The sequence below is a fragment of the Neoarius graeffei genome, chromosome 3, assembly GCF_027579695.1.
Source record: "Neoarius graeffei isolate fNeoGra1 chromosome 3, fNeoGra1.pri, whole genome shotgun sequence".
NCBI lineage: Eukaryota > Metazoa > Chordata > Actinopteri > Siluriformes > Ariidae > Neoarius > Neoarius graeffei.
In genome coordinates this window covers 101,946,538-101,970,686 of record NC_083571.1, presented here as the reverse complement: position 1 = coordinate 101,970,686, position 24,149 = coordinate 101,946,538, and the positions used below count along the sequence as shown (strand labels likewise).

Below are 24,149 nucleotides of genomic sequence, written 5' to 3'. Positions count from 1 at the left end.
TTATTGCACTTTATCTCATCTCATTATCTCTAGCCGCTTTATCCTGTTCTACAGGGTCGCAGGCAAGCTGGAGCCTATCCCAGCTGACTGCAGGCGAAAGGTGGGGTACACCCTGGACAAGTCGCCAGGTCATCACAGGGCTGACACATAGACACAGACAACCATTCACACTGACATTCACACCTACGGTCAATTTAGAGTCACCAGTTAACCTAACCTGCATGTCTTTGGACTGTGGGGGAAACTGGAGCACCCGGAGGAAACCCATGCGGACACGGGGAGAACATGCAAACTCCGCACAGAAAGGCCCTCACCGGCCACGGGGCTCGAACCCGGACCTTCTTGCTGTGAGGCGACAGTGCTAACCACTACACCACTGTGCCGCCCTTGCGCTTTATTATTATTATTATTATTATTCCTGTGAATTTCTCAACTGTATCATCCATCCGTCCATTATCTGTAGCTGCTTATCCTGTTCTACAGGGTCATGGGCAAGCTGGAGCCTATCCCAGCTGACTATAAGTGAGAGGCGGGGTACACCCTGGACAAGTAGCCAGGTCATTGCAGGGCTGACACAGAGACAAACAACCATTCACACTCACATTCACACCTACGGTCAATTTAGAGCCACCAATTAGCCTAACCTGCATGTCTTTGGACTGTGGGGCAAACCGGAGCACCCGGAGGAAACCCATGCAGACACGGAGAGAACATGCAAACTCCACACAGAAATGCCTTCGTTGGCTGCCGGGCTTGAACCCAGAACCTTCTTGCTAACCACTACACCACCGTGCCGCTCAGCCAAATTACGTTTTGTTGATTTTTGAAGTGAAAAGAAGTAAACACAAACTCTTCAGCAAACTTTTTTTTTTTTAATTCTGCAGATATTAATGCGATGGTATATTTCAGGTAGTTAGAAATACAATATGAAATGTATGTAGTTTTAAAGGAGAACACACTGGGGCTTTAATTGCTGTGACACAGGGCGTGGCCTGAGTGCCAATCAATCATTCTGATTGGCCAATCATTATCTCCTGGGAAATTACATACTGTAGGCTCTTTTCTTCTGTCCTTCAGCAAATTTTGCTTAACGTTATATCACAGTTGTAGAGTAGAGTGGGGGAAAAAGCCCCCCTTAAGTAAAATTCAGTTTTTCTCCAAGCTGAAATGAACCATGTGTTTAGTTTTAATCATAGTTTTTGACAACAGTGACATGAACAATAATGCCACCTAAAGTTTGCCTAAAGTTAATACTTTATTTATTTTTAACAAAAACAAACATTGTGCCAATAGGGGCAATAGGCCCCCTCATTCAAAAAAAGCTGTTTGGATAGCAAAAGTGTTTACTTAAGCCTATAATGTGAAAGAAACAAGAAAATATCCCTGAATTAATGAATAGATGCATTATTTTATTATATTTCGCATTTTAATTTCAATTTTTTTATTTCAATTATTTTTAATATTAAGTTCAAATTACTTGCTTTACTCAACCAGGTAAGCGAGATGTTATTAAAAACTATGTATCTGCTATTCAGAAATGTATGAAATACAGTAATTATGATAAAAGGAAACGATGCCCCCTGGGGGCCATTTACCTCGCCATTAAGGGGGCGTTTTACCCCACAGACTACACTTTTACAAAAAAGGGTCTTACTTTCAAAATGTGATTCAACTTTTTATACCTAATGTATTTTTTTTAACGTACTGACTTGTCTACTCATACCACATACACAGTTGTGATATCTGACGAAATAGCAGCTATCTAAAATTCAATTATATCTGAAAATTATATCACTTACCATGAAATTTGATTTCTCTCCGCTGCGTTGCTGATATGCGATCCACAGTGGATATTTCTTTATTCCCGTTGTCAAGCCAGTCCATAGCAACAATAGAAATGTAACTTTGCACCATCTGGTGGTTATTTTGGGTAAAACAGGCCGGGGCGTATTACCCCATGGGGGCGTATTACCCCACTCTACTCTAATGGTGCGTTCATGTGCTATGGGAATTATGGTAAATACCAAACGCCGACATGGAAAGCACACATGAACGCCCCCTCTTGTGGTATTTTCCACTGGTTCAACTCGTAGAAAATTTTGATACACGAGTTGCCGAGATGAGATGAACTTTAACCTTTTCAACATGGCGGCGAGCGGTACAAGACTAGCTTATGAACCAAGAAAGAAGTGGTTTTCACCTACAGAAAGCTGACTCTCACCTTTTAAACGAGTCATGTTATGTATATTATATTATTATAATATGTATATTATAGCCTAATACAAAATATTCTGTGGCTGTCCAAAGAACGCCAACAATGATCTAGATACTGGCTACTCTCATTGTGGCTACAGCCAAATTTCCAAAAATTGCGTGGCATTCAATGTGTTAAGAAAATCTCTACTTGTCATGATCAGGAAATATTCAGCATTATTTACCTTTTGACTTTTGATAACTCATATTCCTGCTGCAGCTGATGAACAAGGCAATCTCCTTCTTTTTAATGGCAGATTATCACAATCTGTGTATACCGCCACCTACTGTACAGGAGTGTGTGAAGGGACTGGACAGATTCTATGTCAGATTACTAGGCTACAAAAAAAAAATTATATTCTTTTCATTAGACCTGTATCCTTAAGATAAATGATTAGTGCTTTAATTCTATTTCGCTGTATTCCTTCTTCCTTTAGTATGTTGTGTATGTCTGAACCTGCTTCAAGCTCCAACCATTTCTGTCTTTGATAACTGTATTTACTACAATGAAATAAAACATGCTCAACATCTTCCTTAACTCTACATCCTTGACAAAGACCATCACTTTTACCTATCTGTAATGTTGCGTTAAGACCTGTGTGTCCCAGCCTTAATCTTGTATATTGAGGTATTTCACCTGACGTCACAGGGTCACGTGACGCCCCGGTGTCCGCCATTTTGAACGTCAAGCTAGCTAATGTCAACAACAGTAGCTAGTATGTTACTGTAGCAATGTTTACGTTCAGTCATTTGGATAACTGTTAAAACCTTTCAGTCTCAAGTTTTTCCTTTACTGGATTTACTAGTTTACTGAGCTAGCGCGCGCCGGCCGCCGGGGAGCTAGCGCGCTCGGGCAAGCTGGGAGCTAGCGCGCGCCAGCCGCCGGCAGGCTAGCTCCCAGCTTGCCCGAGCGCGCTAGCTCAGTAAACTAGTAAATCCAGTAAAGGAAAAACTTGAGACTGAAAGGTTTTAACAGTCATCCAAATGACTGAACGTAAACATTGCTACAGTAACATACCAGCTACTGTTGTTGGCATTAGCTAGTGCTAACAGCTAGCTGCTAGTGCACTGCTACAACTACACCGACCCTAATAATACAGTTCTTGGTCATTGCCTGGTAACAGCAAATTTATAACGGGCCATGTCTCAACAGACTAAGAAGTTATTTCAATGACATTTAATAACATTTTGTTTATCCTGAGGACCGAAAGTAAATGAAAATGTGAACAAACCTTAGCTGTAATAAGATGGCGACCACCGGCTCCAGGGACGACCCACTGATGTAGGCATGTTACCCAGCCTGACACAAAATATTTGTAGGCATCCAAACTCTTATACGCTTTCAGATCAATACCTGTGTATGGCGATGGGTTTTTAACGGCATAGGTATACAGATCGCGTGGGCCGAAGTCAGGTAAAGACGAGGGCTTCGTGTACTTCCGGACGTCAGTGAACAATCCTGGTGGAAGCAGGTAAACGTCGTTCTCTAAGCCTGCTAACCTCAATTTTTGCAAATACTTCTCCCTCTGCTCGCCCTGTAAATGCCCTACGTCGCAGGATAGTGAAGTTGTTTTCTGCATCTCGCTCCTTTTTCTTTTATGTTTTTCGTTTGTCGCCTTCAAACTGATTCGTGCCGTCCAAAATGGCAGCATCACATGACTTGGTCACGTGGGTGAAATACCTCTATATACTACCTCCTCATTTCTGTTAAATCCCATTGACGTTATTCTTTTCCCCCCTACCTGACTCTGCATATTAAAGTATTGTCTACCTTTGGGTTCTGTTTCCCACTCTTTTTGCCATCTTTTCATAATCTCTGTTTTAATTAAAGCTTTAGCTTCTCCTTTTCCCAGTGGAATATGAATGTCTATCTGTTCTTTATCAATGGATTCTTTGGCTATGTGGTCTGCTATTTCATTGAACAAGGCAATCTATAATTGTTTTAGCCAAATAACAGGCCTGATTCTGAATCTGGTCCACCATCTTTAATTTGTCAACAACAACAAAAGCATGTGAACACAACACACTGGTAAATCCCACTTCCCAACTGGAAAATATCATCTTCCCATAGCACATGAAGGCAGCATAGTAGTAGTAGTAGTAATAATAATAATAATAATAATAATAATAATAATAATAATAATAATAATAATATGGTGTAGATGTGCCAGAAGATTATTTCTTTATGTGTAAAACCAAATGTACCTTTTATTTATTAATTTATTTTGTACTGATATGTGCAGTATTAGGTTATGTATTCTTTGAATAACAGGAAGGGGGTCTTCCTTAACCCCCGAAGGAAGCAATCTGATTGGTTGTTTGGCAAGAGGTCAGAGTTCGCGAAGTTCGAAAACAAAATGGCTGCTGAACCAACACGAGAGTGGAGCGCTGAGAAACTGAATAGTGATGAAATCCCAAAAAAAGACCTAATCAAATTTCTACAGGACAATGCATCACATTCGGTATTCACAGTTTATATTTGTGTTGAGAGGATTTGTATAAAACTTTGCTTTGTTTTGTAAATGCTGCACGAAGGCTAATGTCAGATGGCTGCTGTTTACAGAGGGAGGAGCACAGATGGCTCTCTAGTCCCTCAATATGTTTAATAAATAGGGTATAAAATAATGGTATCTACATTTTATATATTAAGGTGTACAATAAGATGTCGTTTGGAAGTATATATATATATATATATATATATATATATATATATATATATATATAATGTGTGTGTGTGTGCTATAATATGATGTCACACTCTAGAACAGGGGTGCCCACAATATTTTGATTCGCGAGCTACTTTTAAAATGACCATGTTAATATGATCTACTCGGACTAGGTTGTTACCACTACTAGGCCTACTATGACTACTAGTACTGCTACTACTAATAAATAATAATAATAACAATAATGACACTTGTTTTGATTTATAAACATTCATATGCAATTTGTTTAATAATATGCAAACATGCATACAAAAAGGTGACTGAAATTTACATTCAAATTATGTTAAATGCATAAGCTTTGTACTCCTAAACGTATTTTTGTTCAAATCACTGTTAACTTTTATAAACCGCAAACTAGAGGTCTGCGCGGGACTGATTTTCCCTCCCGCTTACTCCCGCTAGTTTGTTTCCCGCCCCCGCCCGCACCCGCAGAAATATTTAATATTTCGTCCCGCTCCCGCCCGCATATATTATGGTTTCTCCCGCCCCGCTAAAATCCCGTAATTTCCCCGAAACGCTCGTTGTGCTTCCGTTCTAGCCTGCCAGAGATTCCCTCACAATATGTGCACTGATTGCACAATGCATTTATAGAAAGTAAAACCAGTAAAATAAACAGCAACTGCAATTTGTTTAATGTGCATTTATTCTCACTCAAAACGCGTTTACATGATGTAGACTCAGCTTGAGTCATTTAGAAAAGCTTGGCCAACAGCCTTAAAATACAAACTGAAAAAAAAATCAGTAGCCTAATAAATGAAGGTGCTTAAATAAATTAAAAATAAGTATGGAAAAATAACAAAAATGCAGGTATAAACTATGCAGGGCTGTGTTGGCTACTAAACATGCCCATGATGAATTGAAAAGGGAATTTCAAAAGAAGTTTACATCTTTTAACAGCTTGCCTATCATTTTAATAAAACGAAAATAATTGCACCTGATATTCCCGAGGGTGTCTTGTGCTTCTACACATGCCCATGGAGGAAAAGAATGTTGTTCACCGATGTGGGCTTCAGTAGACTGCGTCGCTTCTCCAGAATGCGGCCACAGATACTGAAAGCGCGTTCCGATGGTGCGCTTGATGCTGGAACGCAAAGCACGTGACGTGCCAATTTGCTTACACAGTGAATAATTTTGTGAAATGTATTTACATTGCGGGACTCCAGAGAACATGCTTATGCCCGCTCCCGCGACTACACCTCTCCATTCCCGCCCGCTCCCGCAGGAGGCTGTCAAATAATGACCCGCGCCGCATGCTTTTGCGCCGCATCCCGCGGGTCCCGTGGGAGTCCCGTCCCGTTGCAGCCCTCTACCGCAAACTACTAATAAGTAAACATGAAACAAGCCCACTGTAAAGAAAAAAAAAAAAGGGCTATGTTTAGAAAAAAAAGTTAAATGCATCCAGACAGGCATTGTAAACCCCAAAACATTTTTGTTCACATCAATTGACTTTTGTATAGCGTGCTAGACAGAGATTTGACATTTACAACAATTTTATATAAAAACATTTTTCCTTCATTTATATTTTTTTTATTTTTTTTTTTAACCGTGGAACTTAGCAACAGCACAACTTTAATACATAGCATACTGATGTAGGCCCTAAATCAGGTCTTAATCCGATGATGATCGGCACTGGAGGGAGTCAGAGAGGGCTGCATAGTCCGGACAGTAGCTGCTGGTACCGAGCCTCAAGCAGGCCTCGAGATGATCGTCGGACATACTGGAGCGGTATTTGGACTTAATGATCTTCATATGCGAAAAGGCCGACTCGCACAAATAAGTGGAGCCGAATAATGCGGTTAAGGACGTGGCACATTGCCGCATGTTCGGGTACTTCGCCTCCGTGAGTAAATTCCAAAACGGCCAATGCGCCCTGGACTTCAACTCGATGTCAGACTGCAGCATCAGCATCTCGTCTTGCACGGCAGACGTGTTCAGCTGAAACAGTGCCGCAACTTTTGAGGCGAGGGAATCCACCTCAGTATCTTCCCCGAATGGGTGGCACATGAATGTAGCTAGTGGCTCGAGCAAAGCAAAGTCTTGAAATCGCTTCTCAAACTCTGACTGGAGAATTTCAATCTGCTCAGTGTAGCGCGCACTGTTAAGTTGCGCAAACGCCCTCCCTTGCATCTCCAGCTCCGAGGCGAGGTTTCGGAAGTTTCCTAAATCACGGCGCTGCATCTTTGAAACCAGCAGTTTCATTTTACTGGTTGTCATGGTAACCTAATGTAACATTTTTTTTGACGCAGCGCTTGGCTGACATTTCGCTTCAGGGAAAAAGCGAATTTGTTTACATGTAAAAATGACCACGACGTTTTTTTTTTTTTTATTTCATAACAAATATATTAATATTTACATATCAATCATGAGATCTACCATCCCTGCCTTCGAGATCGACCGGTCGATCGCGATCGACGTAGTGGGCACCCAGGCTCTAGAACATAAACACCAGAGTCATCTTACCAGATAACAAAACAAATCTCCAAATGCACAACTACTTTTTTTTTCCTGCACTTGTCTAGTATAATGAATAGAGTATAGGCAAAAATATTGCTCAGGATTTCTCTGTGCTTCCAGTTTCTTCTTGAGCACAAACTCATGGGAAATATCAAGAATGTTGCAAAGACTGCAAAAAAGGAGCAGCTTATTGTCGCCTACAACCAGCTGTTTGAGAGCAAGGTAAATACCGTGTTTTAATTTTGATCATCTCTGAGAAGATATTTCATTGGGCATTTCCTTTTATCCAAATTAATATAATATAATATAATTAGTGCTGTCAAAAATGTCGGGTTATTAACGCGTTAACTTGACTCAATTTTAACGGCGATAATTTTTTTATCGCGAGATTAACGCTCTGTGACATGATGTAGGTTTTTCATAAGCTTTTGAAACTGCCAGGAACTTGCAACAGAGACTTTGCTTAGAAAAACGATAGCAGCTAGACTGTAATGCCACGCCCCGCACAGCCAGAGTCCTCTGCCCTCCTCCCCCAAGGAACCAGCGCGGGCAGGGCACCCTAGTAGAGATGGGATTTATGGCTCTTTGATGGGATCCGCATCTTTGTGATCCGTTCTTTGAAAAGAGCCGTTCAAAAGACTGGCTCATTTGGCTCTTTTTAAATATTTATTCAGTTTTAAGAAGACAGCGTCTAAAGAAGCCAGATCCCTCTGAACTGTAAACTCAATGCTATCCCAGAAATCCTTCCTGTAATATGCAAATTTGGCTGCCTTTGATTGGACAGCGCGACGCATCAACAGGCAGAAAGTGTAAAAGTACAAAATGTGTTAAGTGAGCTGAAACAGTAAAGATCAGATTCCATGCAGTATTTATCAACGAACAACTTAAACTTAATATAATAGTGTACTTTATATTATAATCAAGCATGTCAAGCCTACCGTCACTGTGTAACCTGTCTCTCTGAGCTGTAGACTAACTCAAGCAGTAGATTACGTCACTCATGGTTCTTTTGCCAGCCCTGCGCCGGTGCTCGGTTTAGGTTTCACTTTGCAGTGGCTGTGTCAAGACGTGTTATGCTTTGCAATACAAAGCAAGCCCATTCACGTTTTTATGCTGATAAGTGATTTACAATGGTTTTTCATGTGACAAAAGTGTGCGATTAAATTGCGATTAATCGCGAGTTAACTATGACAGTCGCGCAGTTAATCGCGATTAAATATTTTAATCGCTTGACAACACTAAATATAATATAATATAATATAATATAATCATGGCTGGCATAGGGTGACCAGATTTCCCTAGTCTGAAACCGGGACACTTTTGCGCGCGATCATGCTCTTGCACCAGGGGCGATTTCTCAGAGACAACAAAGGAAGCCGAGCTTCCCCTAAAATTCTCTCCCCAAACTGCGCCGTCTACGACGTTGAATTCTCATTAAAACAATAACTTGTATAACATAATATATGCCCAAGATTGTATTTATGTTCATAACTATCCTGTAACTTATTTGAGTGATGTCTGACGAACTTGCAGTTCGCTACGAGAATCACCTTTGCTGCCAGGCTGTAACCTTTCTTATTTCAATGGGCTCTATGGACTGGCAGCAGTGTTGCCAGATTGTGCGGTTTTAAGTGCATTTTGGCGGGTTTTGAACATATTTTGGGATGGAAAACGTCAGCAGTATCTGGCAACACTGACTGGCAGCCGGGTATCCGTTGCAGTCTACGAGACGGCTCTGAACAGCCAATTTCGGCTAGTTGTTATTGGTTAAAATCAACAAAATCGTCACTTCCAGGGAAGCCGGGCTTCTCTGGGACTAAACGAGACAGTGGGAGGGACAAGAAGCCGGGCTGATAAAGGATTATTGGAGGTAGTGTTTGAAAGGCATGAGGAGGGCGGTACTTCGGCGAGGAACACGGAAGTATGATCAGTCAGTCCCTAGCGGATGTCGAGAAAGTGCAGTCGTGTGCCAAAGTGCTGTCCGAATTTCTTTTCATATAAACGGTTCTTCTCATTGATGTCTCTGTACATTACTCTGTAAATAAATGTAAATATTACTCTTTGTGCTCTGTTAACTTTCATCCATTCTATCAGTTTGATCATTCGTGAATTCACTCGTTTATTTCATTTGTAGTTCAATCTGGTTGTAGGCTAGCTTGAGCCTTATTGGGATCTGCAGTGCTAGCTGCTAACAGAAATTGGTGAAGTCTCTGGAAAGCACAATCAGCTGGTATGACAGGGTCACAGACCATTTTCTGGAAAAGGAGCGGAGGGCAGAATTTGTGTATAAATAGTGTTCATGTTCATGAATGTGAAGTGTGTATATTGTTCAGTAATGTTAAGAGAATGGTGGGCTCTGTGTTATAGGTTATACCTGGGTATAATATTCAAGGTTCTGTGTGTTGCATAGCCTACCTGGTTATGAATTTCCAGACTGTGTTGCAGAAGATGTTCAAGGATGTGTTGCACAGCTGGGTGTTGTGTTAAAGACTCTGTGTTGCATATCAGGGTATGATGTTCAAGGCTCTTCGTTGAATAGCCAGTGATTTTTGGATGTTTGATATTTTTGATTAAGGATATGAGGCACTAGCCTGGCAAGCCAGACTATAACATGAAATGTACAAGAAAAAATACTTCCTGCCACTAGGTAGGGTTGTCTAGTTCACTATGCTAATGGGGCACACCTTTCTATGCTTTGATATCCGGCCTACAGGTTTTACGATGAATGCGTAAGATGGGCTTCCCCTGTTTTAAAAACCAGCAGCCGCCACTGTCGTGCACCCTTTTTTTACGTAAACGTGGCACTCAGAGAGGTGCTCTTATCATTTTGTTGAAGCTCACATTTATCAACATCTCACATGAAATAAAACAAACAGGCATTTTGTTATCTAGTAGCATAGTGGTATACAGATCAGTTAAATTATGGTCAGACAACAGATTTTGTAATGGCTGAGAATAGGCCAGGCTATGTCCATAGGCCAAATTTAAACTGATTTATTCCACCTGTTTGTGAGAACACCAAGAAGAATGCATATGCACATGTAGGCTATATCTCTAAAATTGTATGCACTATAGCATGAACTTAAAAAGTAGATATGTGACCTCAACATAGCCTAGGTCAGGATCAACCTTACTAACCATTCCCCACAACTGAATGAATAAAGCAAGATGTGTACAAAAGTGAACACTTTAATGGAAGGTGCAACAAGCTGTTCAACACAGCAATACGGCCAAACTGTCAGAATGGTATGTTAAACAGAAACAAAAAAGAGACAAGTGATTTGAAAATATACACTCAAACAAAACAGCAATAAAGGAGGAGAGGGGCGACAGCTCGAGGAAAGCCCCCACAGGAGCGCACAGCATTTGCAACATAGGCTACCCAACTCAGTACAAGAACAAAGCACTTACAGTGTGTGCAGTAGGCTTCGTGTGCATTGTTCTGCACCTCTCGGAGGAAGGGGTAGGTGCCCTGTAAATCTTTGGAAAAGGTACATTTTCTTTTTGGCATAATTGCTGCGGCATTACTGCTGTTAGCTGCTAGACAAAGAACATTCGCGCCAGTTAATGTTTATTTTATTGTTGCATAGCAACACGTTCTGTTGTCTGGAATATTGTGGCTAAATAAACACCCATGCCACAGGGCCAGGGGGCAGTAACCAGGAAAGTTTGCGATTCCTGTCAATTCATCAAAATAGTAAATGCAGACATTTCTCCGCTAATGATTCCCACGCTGCTCAGTCGCAAACATCGCGAGTGGCGAAAACCGGGACATATCCGTGTCCCGACAGACTTTTGTCGGGACTCGGGACACACAACCCCAAATCGGGACTGTCCCGGTAAAACCGGGACGTCTGGTCACCCTAGGCTAGCAGCACGGTGGTGTAGTGGTTAGCGCTGTCGCCTCACAGCAAGAAGGTCCGGGTTTGAGCCCCGTGGCCGGCGAGGGCCTTTCTGTGTGGAGTTTGCATGTTCTCCCCGTGTCCACGTGGGTTTCCTCTGGGTGCTCCGGTTTCCCCCACAGTCCAAAGACATGCAGGTTAGGTTAACTGGTGACTCTAAATTGACCGTAGGTGTGAATGTGAGTGTGAATGGTTGTCCGTGTCTATGTGATGACCTGGCGATTTGTCCAGGGTGTACCCCGCCTTTGGCCTGTAGTCAGCTGGGATAGGCTCCAGCTTGCCTGCGACCCTGTAGAACAGGATAAAGCGGCTAGAGATGATGAGATGAGATGAGATCTCTTGTGTGACGTGTAATTCACCCCTCTCATTTAAATATGTCAAAATTTTCCTCGATGATTTTAAAATGCTGGCTACGGCCCTGAATATAATCCATTGGCTTCTTCGATCTCGAAAGATCATGGTGATCTGCACCAGGGGTCATCCATCAGTTGTTGAGTTGCAGCGCCTAGTATGACTGTATAGGCCGATGCGTGAGCCGCACGGTCTGCTACAGTTGCTGCAGGTGAAGTTGCTTGGTTGGGTGTCTGTTGATGCCGTCTGCAGTCCCTGCTGTCATCAGAGCCTCCTCTCCCCCGACCGGGTCTCTCTCCTATCCTCTGCTTCCCCAGTGACAGCCTTGGTATCATTGGGAAAGCCGAGGAAAGGAGAGAGACCTGGTGGGGGGAGAGGAGGCTCTGACGACAGCGGAGCCAAATTAATATAAATATAATATAATTATATTATATAAGCGGAGACAAATTAATATAATATATAATATAATATACATCAAAATTATGTTAACACTTAAATGGTAGAAACCATTTATTCACAAAACATTCATCATATGTGCAAGATGATTTATAAGACGGTCTCAACGTGTTCGCCATCGTGTTCAACACAAAAACCAGCGAGCAACAGTACCATTTAACCTGTCACCCATGGCGTACGTCTACAGTGGCGTTTGAAAGTTTGTGAACCCTTTAGAATTTTCTATATTTCTGCATAAATATGACTTAAAACATCAGATTTTCACACAAGTCCTATTAACCAATTCTAAGATGGATGAAGACAAAGCTACATACCAAAATTCATCAAAATCCATCCACTGCTTTTTGAGAGATCTTGATAACAAAAAAAATTGATTGGGATCCCAAATCTGGATCCTTATCTGGATCACCATCAAAACCAAATCAATTGAACCAATAATACTAAACCTTGGATGATACTAGGGCGACATGGTGCCTTGAGCGGCACGGTGGTGTAGTGGTTAGCACGGTCGCCTCACAGCAAGAAGGTTCTGGGTTCTAACCCAGCGGCCGGCAAGGGCCTTTCTGTGTGGAGTTTGCATGTTCTCCCAGTGTCTGCGTGGGTTTCCTCCGGATGCTCCAGTTTCCCCCACAGTCCAAAGATATGCAGTTAGGTTAACATGGGGCGGCCTTGGACTGAAGCGCCCTTGAGCGAAGTACCTAACCCCTGACTGCTCCCCGGGCGCTCTAGTGTGGCTGCCCACTGCTCTGAGTGTGTGTGCGTGTGTTCACTGCTTCAGATGGGTTAAATGCAGAGGATGAATTTCACTGTGCTTGAAGTGTGCATGTGACACATAAAGGTTTCTTTTCTTCTTCTCTACTAAAGTGGTACATCAAATTTCATCAAAATCGGTTCATTACTTTGAGTTACAGTGGTGCTTGAAAGTTTGTGAACCCTTTAGAATTTTCTATATTTCTGCATAAATATGACCTAAAACATCATCAGATTTTCACACAAGTCCTAAAAGTAGATAAAGAGAACCCAGTTAAACAAATGAGACAAAAATATTATACTTGGTCCTTTATTTATTGAGGAAAATAATCCAATATTACATATCTGGGAGTGGCAAAAGTATGTGAACCTCTAGGATTAGCAGTTAATTTGAAGGTGAAATTAGAGTCAGGTGTTTTCAATCAATGGGATGACAATCAGGTGTGAGTGGGCACCCTGTTTTATTTAAAGAACAGAGATCTATCAAAGTCTGATCTTCACAACACATGTTTTTGGAAGTGTATCATGGCACGAACAAAGGAGATTTCTGAGGACCTCAGAAAAAGCGTTGTTGATGCTCATCAGGCTGGAAAAGGTTACAAAACCATCTGTAAAGAGTTTGGACTCCACCAATCCACAGTCAGACAGATTGTGTACAAGTGGAGGACATTCAAGACCATTGTTATACCTCCCCAGGAGTGGTCGACCAACAAAGATCACTCTAAGCCCATGTTTACATTAGACCGTATCAGCGGCTCATCAGATTAACGTTTTTAAAACGATTAGTGTGCACACAGCAACGCCAATACACGATTTGCGTGCACACAGCAACGCCAATACACGGATACGCTCGGCTCCGCAGGCATCCTGCGCTCCAAATCACTCCGCCCTGAACAGCGAGTGCCCTCTGGAGGGTGCGCACTCCGGCCCTGCGCAGCTCACAGAGCACGCGAGTGAAGTGCACAAGCCACGATTCGGGACTGAGCCGCTGTGTGTGTGATCCCAGTGCATATCACTTACCACTTGCAAGTGGAAGGATGGCAAGCCTAAAGACAATCATAACTACACAATGGGCAGTATTTGCATCAGTATTTGCAGTATTTTCATACTTTTATACTCTTTAATGAAAGGTGATACAAGGCGGAAGTCCGCGCCGTTTTTCAGCAGTCGCGTCACATGACCAACGCCAGCGAATCAGGAAGGTGGATGTCACAGTGACATTGTCTAATGAGACACCAGCTAGAGCTCAGCACAGCGTATCCGCGTATTCTGAATGTTTACACAGCACCGGAGCTGACACGATCTGGATTGAATACGTGGACGCTGGCGGATTCCCGTTTCCAGGCGGTTTAATGTAAACGGACAGTGCATCCGCGAAGAAAACGAGACAGATACGGTCTAATGTAAACGTAGCCTAAGAGCAAGACGTGTAATAGTCGGCAAGGTCACAAAGGACCCCAGGGTAACTTCTAAGCAACTGAAGGCCTCTCTCACATTGGCTAATGTTAATGTTCATGAGTCCACCATCAGGAGAACACTGAACAACAATGGTGTGCATGGCAGGGTTGCAAGGAGAAAGCCACTGCTCTCCAAAAACAACATTGCTGCTCGTCTGCAGTTTGCTAAAGATCATGTGGACAAGCCAGAAGGCTATTGGAAAAATGTTTTGTGGACAGATTAGACCAAAATCGAACTTTTTGGTTTAAATGAGAAGTGTTATGTTTGGAGAAAGGAAAACGCTGCATTCCAGCATACGAACCTTATCCCATCTGTGAAACATGGTGGTGGTAGTATCATGGTTTGGGCCTGTTTTGCTGCATCTGGGCCAGGACGGCTTGCCATCATTGATGGAACAATGAATTCTGAATTATACCAGCGAATTCTAAAGGAAAATGTCAGGACATCTGTCCATGAACTGAATCTCAAGAGAAGGTGGGTCATGCAGCAAGACAACGACCCTAAGCACACAAGTCGTTCTACCAAAGAATGGTTAAAGAAGAATAAAGTTAATGTTTTGGAATGGCCAAGTCAAAGTCCTGACCTTAATCCAATCGAGATGTTGTGGAAGGACCTGAAGTGAGTAGTTCATGTGAGGAAACCCAACAGCATCCCAGAGTTGAAGCTGTTCTGTACGGAGGAACGGGCTAAAATTCCTCCAAGCCGGTGTGCAGGACTGATCAACAGTTACCGGAAATGTTTACTTGCAGTTATTGCTGCACAAGGGGGTCACACCAGATACTGAAAGCAAAGGTTCACATACTTTTGCCACTCACAGATCTGTAATATTGGATCATTTTCCTCAATAAATAAATGACCAAGTATAATATTTTTGTCTCATTTGTTTAACTGGGTTCTCTTTATCTACTTTTAGGACTTGTGTGAAAATCTGATGATGTTTTAGGTCATCTGTAGCTGCTTATCCTGTTCTACAGGGTCGCAGGCAAGCTGGAGCCTATCCCAGCTGACTACGGGCGAAAGGTGGGGTACACCCTGGGCAAGTCGCCAGGTCATCACAAGGCTGACACATAAACACAGACAACCATTCACACCTACGGTCAATTTAGACCTAACCTTTGGACTGTGGGGGAAACCGGAGCACCCAGAGGAAACCCACGCGGACACAGGGAGAACATCCACATGTGCAGACTCCACACAGAAAGGCCCTCGTCAGCTGCTGGGCTCGAACCCAGGACCTTCTTGCTGTGAGGCGACAGTGCTAACCACTACACCACCGTGCCGCTCCTGTTTTAGATCATATTTTTGCAGAAATATAGAAAATTCTAAAGGGGTCACAAACTTTCAAGCACCACTGTATCTGCAGGAGAAAAATAATCCATTAGTGTTAACATAATTTTAACTAACCCTGTATATCCAGTCAATTTGGTGAGTTAATTTGCAAAATGTTTTTCAGTCCGTTTAAAAGCTGATGTCTTTTGCTGGTGTTGGTAGAGATTTAAAGGCACAGAAGTGGAGCAGGTGACTGAGGCGGTGAAAGCTGTGAAGATCGAAGAGAAACCCAAAGGAACAAAAACAGAAGTTGTAGATGAGGTAAGGAAATGATTCACTGTATGCTATTCCACTTGTGCTACTTGATTCTGACTAAAAATGTAGTTTAGCAATAGAAAATGTTCTTTCTTTTCTTAGAAGTTTGTTTTTCTCTGCACAGGGCCCTCCTAGGTTCACAAAGACAGTGTTAAAGAAAGGAGACAAGACTAACTTTCCCAAAAAAGGAGACACCGTGGCATGTTGGTATACTGGCACTCTTGAAGATGGCACTGTTTTTGATACCAACATCCCTGCAGGTTGTACTGCCATCCTAATGCCAATATTTGTGTGTTTAGGTAGCATTCACACCTATGTAGTTAACTTAAAGCTAGACGGCCTTTCGATTTCATAAAATTGGTGAAATTTAGTTCCCTCTGAAATTTGGTCATTGTGATATATGCTTATTTCTGTAATATCTCAAAAAAACAAAAAAAAGGCCATTCTGTGGCTGGGAAGTTATTTAATTTGAGGGTATTAAAGCAAATAATGTGCATGAAATCGCTCACTTCGCGCAGTCAGGCAGACAGAGGAAGTCCGTGTGCGCATGCGCAGGTTTACCACCTTCTTCTTCTTTTGGGTTTTACGGCAGCTGGCATCCACAGTGTTGCATTACTGCCATCTACAGGTTTACCTTGACCGTGCACTGACAGTTCCATCATTCTGTCGCTAAACGAACAGCTGATCACACCGAGGTGCTCGCTGAGCGCCGATATTTATTAGTTTGGTCCTGCGTTTCCTTTCCTTCGCAACATAACGTCTTTTCTTCTCGCTTTCCGTTACTGTAGTCGGTCTTTCAAGTTTCATTCGCACACTCGCATCCTCTGTTTTTCTCTCCTGTTTCAAATTTCTATCTCACAATGCCTTGCACAAACAGGGAAAGCCCACCATGACATAGTATCTTGAATTGGGTCATGGTGAAGCAGGAAAAAATGGTCGAGAATTTAGGGACATGTGGCCCTAAATTCCTTAATTGTTCTAATTTTAAAAAATAAATAAAATTGGAAGTCTGCGATTCGAATTCAGTAGCTTTCGGTCCACTAAACAAAAATAATTGGGTGTCGGGGAAAATTCTTTTTATGGCCTACGCTTGAAAAATTTGAAAGGCAATCTAGCTTTAAACACTCACAGGTATTTGGAGAGAAATTCATGAATATGATACGACTGTAAAAATATGGGTCTGTAGTGATTTGGGCACGTTCAGTCATTAGCGGGGACGGGCACTGATGTCGGTTGAGGAGGTCTGAGGTCAGTGGGGTTGAGATCAGGGCTCTGTGTAAGACAGTCGAGTGCTTCCATGACGTATAAACCTAACCTTGTGCGTAGGGGTATTGTCATGCTGGAAAATGTTTGGGTCTGGTCATGAGCTTTGGGTAATGACCGAAAGAACAAGATCGCGGATACAAGCAGCCGAAATGAGTTTCCTTCGCAGGGTGGTTGGGCGCTCCCTTAGAGATAGGGTGAGAAGCACAGTCACTCGGGAGGAGCTCAGAGTAGAGCCGCTGCTCCTCCACATCGAGGGGAATCAGCTGAGGTGGCTCGGGCATCTTTTTCGGATGCCTCCTGGACGCCTCCCTGGGGAGGTGTTCCAGGCATGTCCCCCCGGGGAAGACCCAGGACACGCTGGAGGGACTATGTCTCTCGGCTGGCCTGGGAACGCCTCGGTGTTCTTCCCGAGGAGCTGGCCGAGGTGTCTGGGGAAAGGGAAGTTTGGGCTTCCCTGCTTAGACTGCTGCTTCCGTGACCCGGTCCTGGATAAAGCGGAAGGAGACGAGACGAGTTCCAGGGAAGGGAAATCTTAAAGCCACAGGTTATACAGACATTCTGTACAATTGGTTGCTTCCAAGTTTGTGATAAAAGTTTGCAGAAGATCCACAGATGGGTGTGAAGTTTCAGTGTCCACATATTTTTGGCCATATGGTTCGGCATGACGAGCACAGGGGTGTACAGATGAGTAGAAGAGAGCTGGATGAACTAAAGGAATAAAGTGCTGCTGCATCACTCTCTTCAGCTAGACTAAAGGAGCAACATAATGAAACTGTCTGTGGAGTCCTCAAAATATTGGTATCTGCATTCATAGTTAAATGCAAAGGTGGTGTGTACACTAATCAAGGATTTTTTATTTTATTTATTTTTTATTTTTTTACTCCTTAGCACTATTCCCCCTGGAAAACACACACTCTGATTGATTGATTGATTGATTGATTGATTGATTGATTGATTAACTAACTAACTAACTAACTAACAGTTATTCCACAAAATTGAGTCGGATATGCGCTGATAGCCGAGTTGGCTATAAGCCATGTACGATGAGATTGAGTGGAATAACGGATTGAATTCTGGATTGAAAAATGGAGCATTTTTATTTTTTGCAAATTCGATAAATAAAAACTGTACAAAATGTCCAACAAAATAATTTCTGCTTAGAATGTAAACACACCAGCAAAATGACAGCAGCAATTTATGAAAATTTCTATAATTCTTTAAAAAAAATTTTTTAAATGCTCCTACTATCAGATACTTTTGACACATTTTGTTGCCTTTTTTTTTTTGTATTTTTCGCGATTTTGTTTTCGAGTAGAGTTTTTATTTCATCCTCGGCTGGTTTAGCAACACGCTCTACCATTTTCTTTGCTTCTTTTTTTGGCAGTTGGCAAACCTAACTTAAAGGTGCATTACCACCACCAACTGGGCTGGAGTGTGGAACAGGAGATATGGGGGGGGAGCTATAAAACAATATCCTTTTATTTAACTATTTCTGTTTTATTTTAAATACTTGATCAAGTGATATCTGACTTGATGCGCTCAGCCATTTTGTTTTTCTCTACTCACGGTATATGAGCTGATATCCTAGTAGTAGAATAGCCAGTGTATTCATACGCGATTCTATCCCTAAGTTAAATCAAATTCCACTTCCCACTCGTTCCTCTATAAGCAGGCAGTCAAACAGACCAACATGTCGATGAAAGACATTTCAATCAAAAAATGAAACGGAATTTATTCATAAAATAAATCTTTGGCGCAGTTGAAGATTACGAATATTGATGTACACTTGTGTTCAAAATAATAGCAGTCCAACACGACTAACCAGATCAATCACTGTTTTTGGTGGAAATTATATTACTACATGGCAAATAATTTACCAGTAGGTGTAGTAGAGTCATAGAAAACCAACAGACCCAACATTCATGATATGCATGCTCCCGAGTCTGTGTAATCGAATAATTAAGTGAAAGGGACGTGTTCAAAATAATAGCAGTGTGGAGTTTAATTAGTGAGATCATTCATTCTGTGAAAAAACAGATGTCAGTCAGGTGGCCCTAATTTAAGGATGAAGCCAGCACATGTTGTACATCCATTTCTCTCTGAAAACCTGAGAAACATGGGTCGTTCCAGACATTGTTCAGAAGAACAGCGTGCTTTGATTAAAACGTTGATTGGAGAGGTAAAACGTATACTGTAAAGAAGTGCAGAAAATGATGGGCTGCTCAGCTAAAATGATCTCCAGCGCTTTAAAATGGACAGCAAAGCCAGAGAGACGTGGAAGAAAACAGAAGACTACCATTCGAATGGATCGAAGAATAGCCAGAATGGCAAAGACTCAGCCATAGGTCGCATTAACCGACAATTGTCCGTCATTGACGGATTTTTTTTAGCTATGACAGAAAAATCTGAAGGCCGTCGGTCATTTTGACGGATGTTTACCGTTACCATTACCAATAACAATAATAGCCTAATAATAACAATAATAAAACATAATGAAACACACAATTGAAATGATTGGCAAGTTGTGGCAGAGTTTTCTTACATACAGTATACACAGTCTTCACTGCCGTCGCTTTCAATCTGAGCCGACGTTGCGGCGAGTCTTGATGTTCAGTGCATAGGCTGCTCATGTATACACTGTAGGCACTGCGCAAGGCTGTTCCCCCCATTGCGCTCCTGACCGCGCTCTGACTTTTCTAACCACTAGCACAGTGAGCTGTAGTAATGTTTCCCTTCTCTGCAGAAGACACGTCATTTTTGCTATTAAAAAAAGAGATGCATTGGGTTGTTTGTGTCGTTTCCCTGCCTGTACGTCTTAATGCAATAGCGCTCGTTTAGGCTAGTTGTTTTCTTGTTTTTAAAATGAAACAAATGTCGATTTATTGTATTCTTCCCCAGCAAGCTTAGGAACATCACTGCTCGAATATCTGCTAAACTATCATTTTAATGAGAGCACGGGTAGACAAACTAACATTTAAACATAACTTCGTTTTATTTAAGACCTTCCGTGTCAGGTTCCAGGCTCCGCCGAGCCGAGAAATGTTTCCCGACTTCAGAACTTTGGCTGAAGTGGCGCTGGTTATTCCAGTCTCCAGTGTCGCAGCAGAGCGCGGGTTCAGCCTTCAGAATAAAATTAAAACGTCAATGAGAAGTCGTCTGTCCGAGGCAAAGACGCAAAATTTAATGACAGTTGCCTCGGCAGCAGTCTCCATTGACGACTTTGATTATGCACAAGCGAGCTCCCAATTTAAATCCATGCGGGCCAGAAGGAAGGTTTGAGCTCACGCAAACAGGTCAAATTAGATCGTCACTTAAATCGTTGTAGTGGACTGTTCATATTTGAACTGCAATTGTCTTGCTACGTTGTAAAATAACATTGTTCATGCGGTATGCCCGTTAAGGCACAACAGCCGCAATGTTTTTAGCGGAGGGAAAATGGGTTCACAAGTGACCGAACGTCAGAATCTCTGTTCATCTTTTTGCATCATAAATACATAAATAAATGATTAAATAATACAAGCTTGTTCTGTGAATTAATTTTTAAATGAAAATGAGTCCATGAAAACACAAGTTATTAAATATATAGCATTTATAGCCTATATACATTGTCATTTAAAAGTTAAAATAAAATGACCGATAATAATGGACAATGACGGAATTTTTACGACCCTGTCCGTCAAAATGACGGACAATGAAAAAGTCTAACGCAACCACTGGACTCGGCCAATGATCAGCTCCAGGGTGATCAAAGACGGTCTGAAGTTACCTGTGAGTACTGTGACAATTAGAAGATGCCTGTGTGAAGCTAATCTATCGGCAAGAAGCCCCCGCAAAGTTCCACTGTTAAAAAAAAGACGTGCTGAAGAGGATACAGTTTGCCAAAGAACACATCGACTGGCCTAAAGAGAAATGGAGAAACATTTTGTGGACTGATGAAAGTAAAATTGTTCTTTTTGGGTCCAAGAGCCGCAGACAGTTTGTCAGACGACCCCCAAACACTGAATTCAAGCCACAGTACACTCTGAAGACAGTGAAGCATGGTGGTGCAAGCATCATGATATGGGAATGTTTCTCTTACTATGGTGTTGGGCCCATTTATCGCATACCAGGGATCATGGATCAGTTTGCATATATCAAAATACTTGAGGAGGTCATGTTGCCTTATGCTGAAGAGGAAATGCCCTTGAAATGGGTGTTTCAACAAGACAACGACCCCAAACACACCAGTAAGCGAGCAGCATCAGGGTTCAAGACCAACAAAATGAAAGTTATGGAGTGGCCAGCCCAATCCCCGGACCTTAATCCGATAGAAAACTTGTGGGGTGACATCAAAAATGCTGTTTCTGAGGCAAAACCAAGAAATGCAGAGGAATTGTGGAATGCTGTCAAATCATCCTGGGCTGGAATACCTGTTCACAGGTGCCAGAAGTTCTCAGAAACCGTGGTTATACAACTAAATATTAGTTTAGTGATTCACAGGAATACTAAATCCTTAAGATTTTTTCAGTTTATGGGCAATTCCATGTAAATGTCAACCTCACCATGCAAAAATAAAGCAACATGTAATACATCAAAACCACTCCCAGAGATCTCACCTAGGCCTGTATTTTACAGATGTGAATAAGTTGAACCAATTTGTAACCAACCTAATATGTCACTGTCAGTCTTTCTTTCTTATAATGTAAACCCCAAGCTAAAATCAACTTTGATCATGTACAATTCTATATTATTGCCACAAGCCACAGAAATGTATGCTAAAATCCACAAAACAGCAAAACAATAGCCATCCTAAATATTATTTAAGAACTTTGATAGTTTTAGCTGATATTTAGAGAGTTTTTCAAAGGGTTATGGTGGTTAAATTGCTGATTTTCTAAACTTATGCCATGTCTATTTCAGACGCGTCACATCCATAACGGAATTTCGTCACATCCATAACGCTGACTTTTCCTTCCGAAACTCTGCATGAAATACAAAATATTTTAAACAAAGATTTTTTAATATTCACCTTGGACCCCTCTATCAAATGGATCTCTCCATTTCGACATTAGGTTTACAATTTCACAGAGTTTGATAAAAATGTACAGTCACCCAAGAAAAGTGATACTTTTTCTGTCACATCCATAACGCATCTTTTATTGGCATTTTCTGGCATGCCCTAGATGTACTATGGGAATTGTTCTTGTTCTATCACTTCTCCAGTATGGTACAGCCTTAAAATATGCAACACCTGTTTAAATACTGGGAGACAATAAAACATGCACTGGGTCATTTGTTGCCATTTTGAGTTCAAGTATCACGTCCATAACGCTGGAATTGCTCTTATACAGTAAATATTTGGAGTTTGTAATGAAAAATGCAGACACTGCTGTTTTTTTGAACAGCCCAATGTTCATTTTTCTTCATTTTCTGTAAAGTAATTAAAATATTGATACATTTTTCTTCATGTTTTGATGTAGAATATAATGTGCAGTGTTCCCAATGCATGGAAATAAAAACTATTATAAGGATTTTGAGCTTTACTCACGTTTTTAAACACACCGCTATTATTTTGAACACAACTGTATGATATTCATGGTGGTGGTTTCCATGAAGTAATCCGCATCTGAAGAGCACGACCCTGATTGATGGGTAAACAGTGATCTTGACTGTGACTGTCCTTTCCAGGGGCTCGGAAAAAGAAGCAGGCTAAACCACTTTCCTTTAAAGTCGGGATTGGCAAAGTTATCAGAGGGGTGAGTGTTTTGTTTGTTTTCTGTTCATCAAATTATTGTCTCTTTATTTATCTTTTCCTCACTACTATTTTTACATTCGCTCACTTGCAGTGGGATGAGGGACTCCTGACTATGAGTAAAGGTGAGACTGCACACTTGGAAATCGAGCCAGAATGGGCCTATGGTAAAAAGGGTCTTCCTGATTCAAAGTATCCTTTCATAGCATTGAAATAATTGTATTGAACATACCCTGACCAACTTGTCCATCTTAAAGGCTGACTTCTGTTCGTCGGGTCAAGTTCATTGAAGGCCTGTGAGACTCCAGCATGACTGTAGACTTTCGGAGAGTAACTCGAGCAAAAGGCGTGGTGCTGTCCTGTTTGTAAAGAATTAAACACAACAGTGCACGCTGTTCTCAGAGAATAATCAATAACAAGTCCAAAGACATGCAGGTTAGGTTAACTGGTGACTCTAAATTGAGCGTAGGTGTGAATGTGAGTGTGAATGGTTGTCTGTGTCTATGTGTCAGCCCTGTGATGACCTGGCGACTTGTCCAGGGTGTACCCCGCCTTTCGCCCATAGTCAGCTGGGATAGGCTCCAGCTTGCCTGCGACCCTGTAGAACAGGATAAAGCGGCTAGAGATAACGAGATGAGAAGTAGTGTAGTGCAGTGCGAAGCAGAGTAAATTATTTACCAATATCAGTAGGTCCTGAAATGTTTTATTATTACTCTTATACCACAGTAATTGAGCAAATAGCAGGCTTGTAGTACTCGAGTCCGACTCGTGCCCTAATTTTAAGGACTCGTGACTTGACTCGGACTTGAGCACTGACGACTCAGACTTGTGCATTAACTGCATTCGGACTCGTAAATTTCAGACGAGGACTCGGATTTTATCTTTGTTTTTTGTAACATGCCGTAATAATTTGGCATAAAATATTTATAGCTACATTAATTTTTGTACAAGAGTGTCACATCTGCGCACCTTGGCGCGTGCATCAGAGAGACTCTCGGGCGCGCTCCGGACAGCGCGCCCGCCCGCCATGCAGACTCTCGCGTGCGCTGTAAACGATTCGCACCTGCACAGGATTAAGGCGCAATCAGCGCACCTATATAAAAACTGTGAAAACACATTTACTTTGCGAAGTATTGAGTTGCTGACATATTACCAAGCCTTATTTCCTTGTTTGGGTTCCTGATCCCTGAGTTCCTGTTTCTCGTCTTTGATTCTGCC

General features: G+C 41.9%; 1 protein-coding gene across 2 annotated transcripts in view; it reads left to right on the top strand.

Moving 5' to 3' along the window:
* The first annotated feature begins 4,582 nt into the window (after positions 1 to 4,582).
* fkbp3 (FKBP prolyl isomerase 3) overlaps positions 4,583 to 24,149 on the top strand; it is a 123,167-nt gene continuing 103,600 nt past the window's right edge. Inside the window, exons 1-6 of one of the 2 annotated variants that reach the window (XM_060917796.1) lie at positions 4,583 to 4,715; positions 7,554 to 7,655; positions 15,842 to 15,940; positions 16,059 to 16,194; positions 22,868 to 22,935; positions 23,026 to 23,123. In XM_060917796.1, coding sequence (XP_060773779.1) covers positions 4,611 to 4,715; positions 7,554 to 7,655; positions 15,842 to 15,940; positions 16,059 to 16,194; positions 22,868 to 22,935; positions 23,026 to 23,123 — 608 coding nt within the window. In that variant the 5' untranslated portion in view covers positions 4,583 to 4,610. The remainder of the gene's footprint in view (positions 4,716 to 7,553; positions 7,656 to 15,841; positions 15,941 to 16,058; positions 16,195 to 22,867; positions 22,936 to 23,025; positions 23,124 to 24,149) is intronic. The other variant, XM_060917797.1, reaches the window with a different exon arrangement.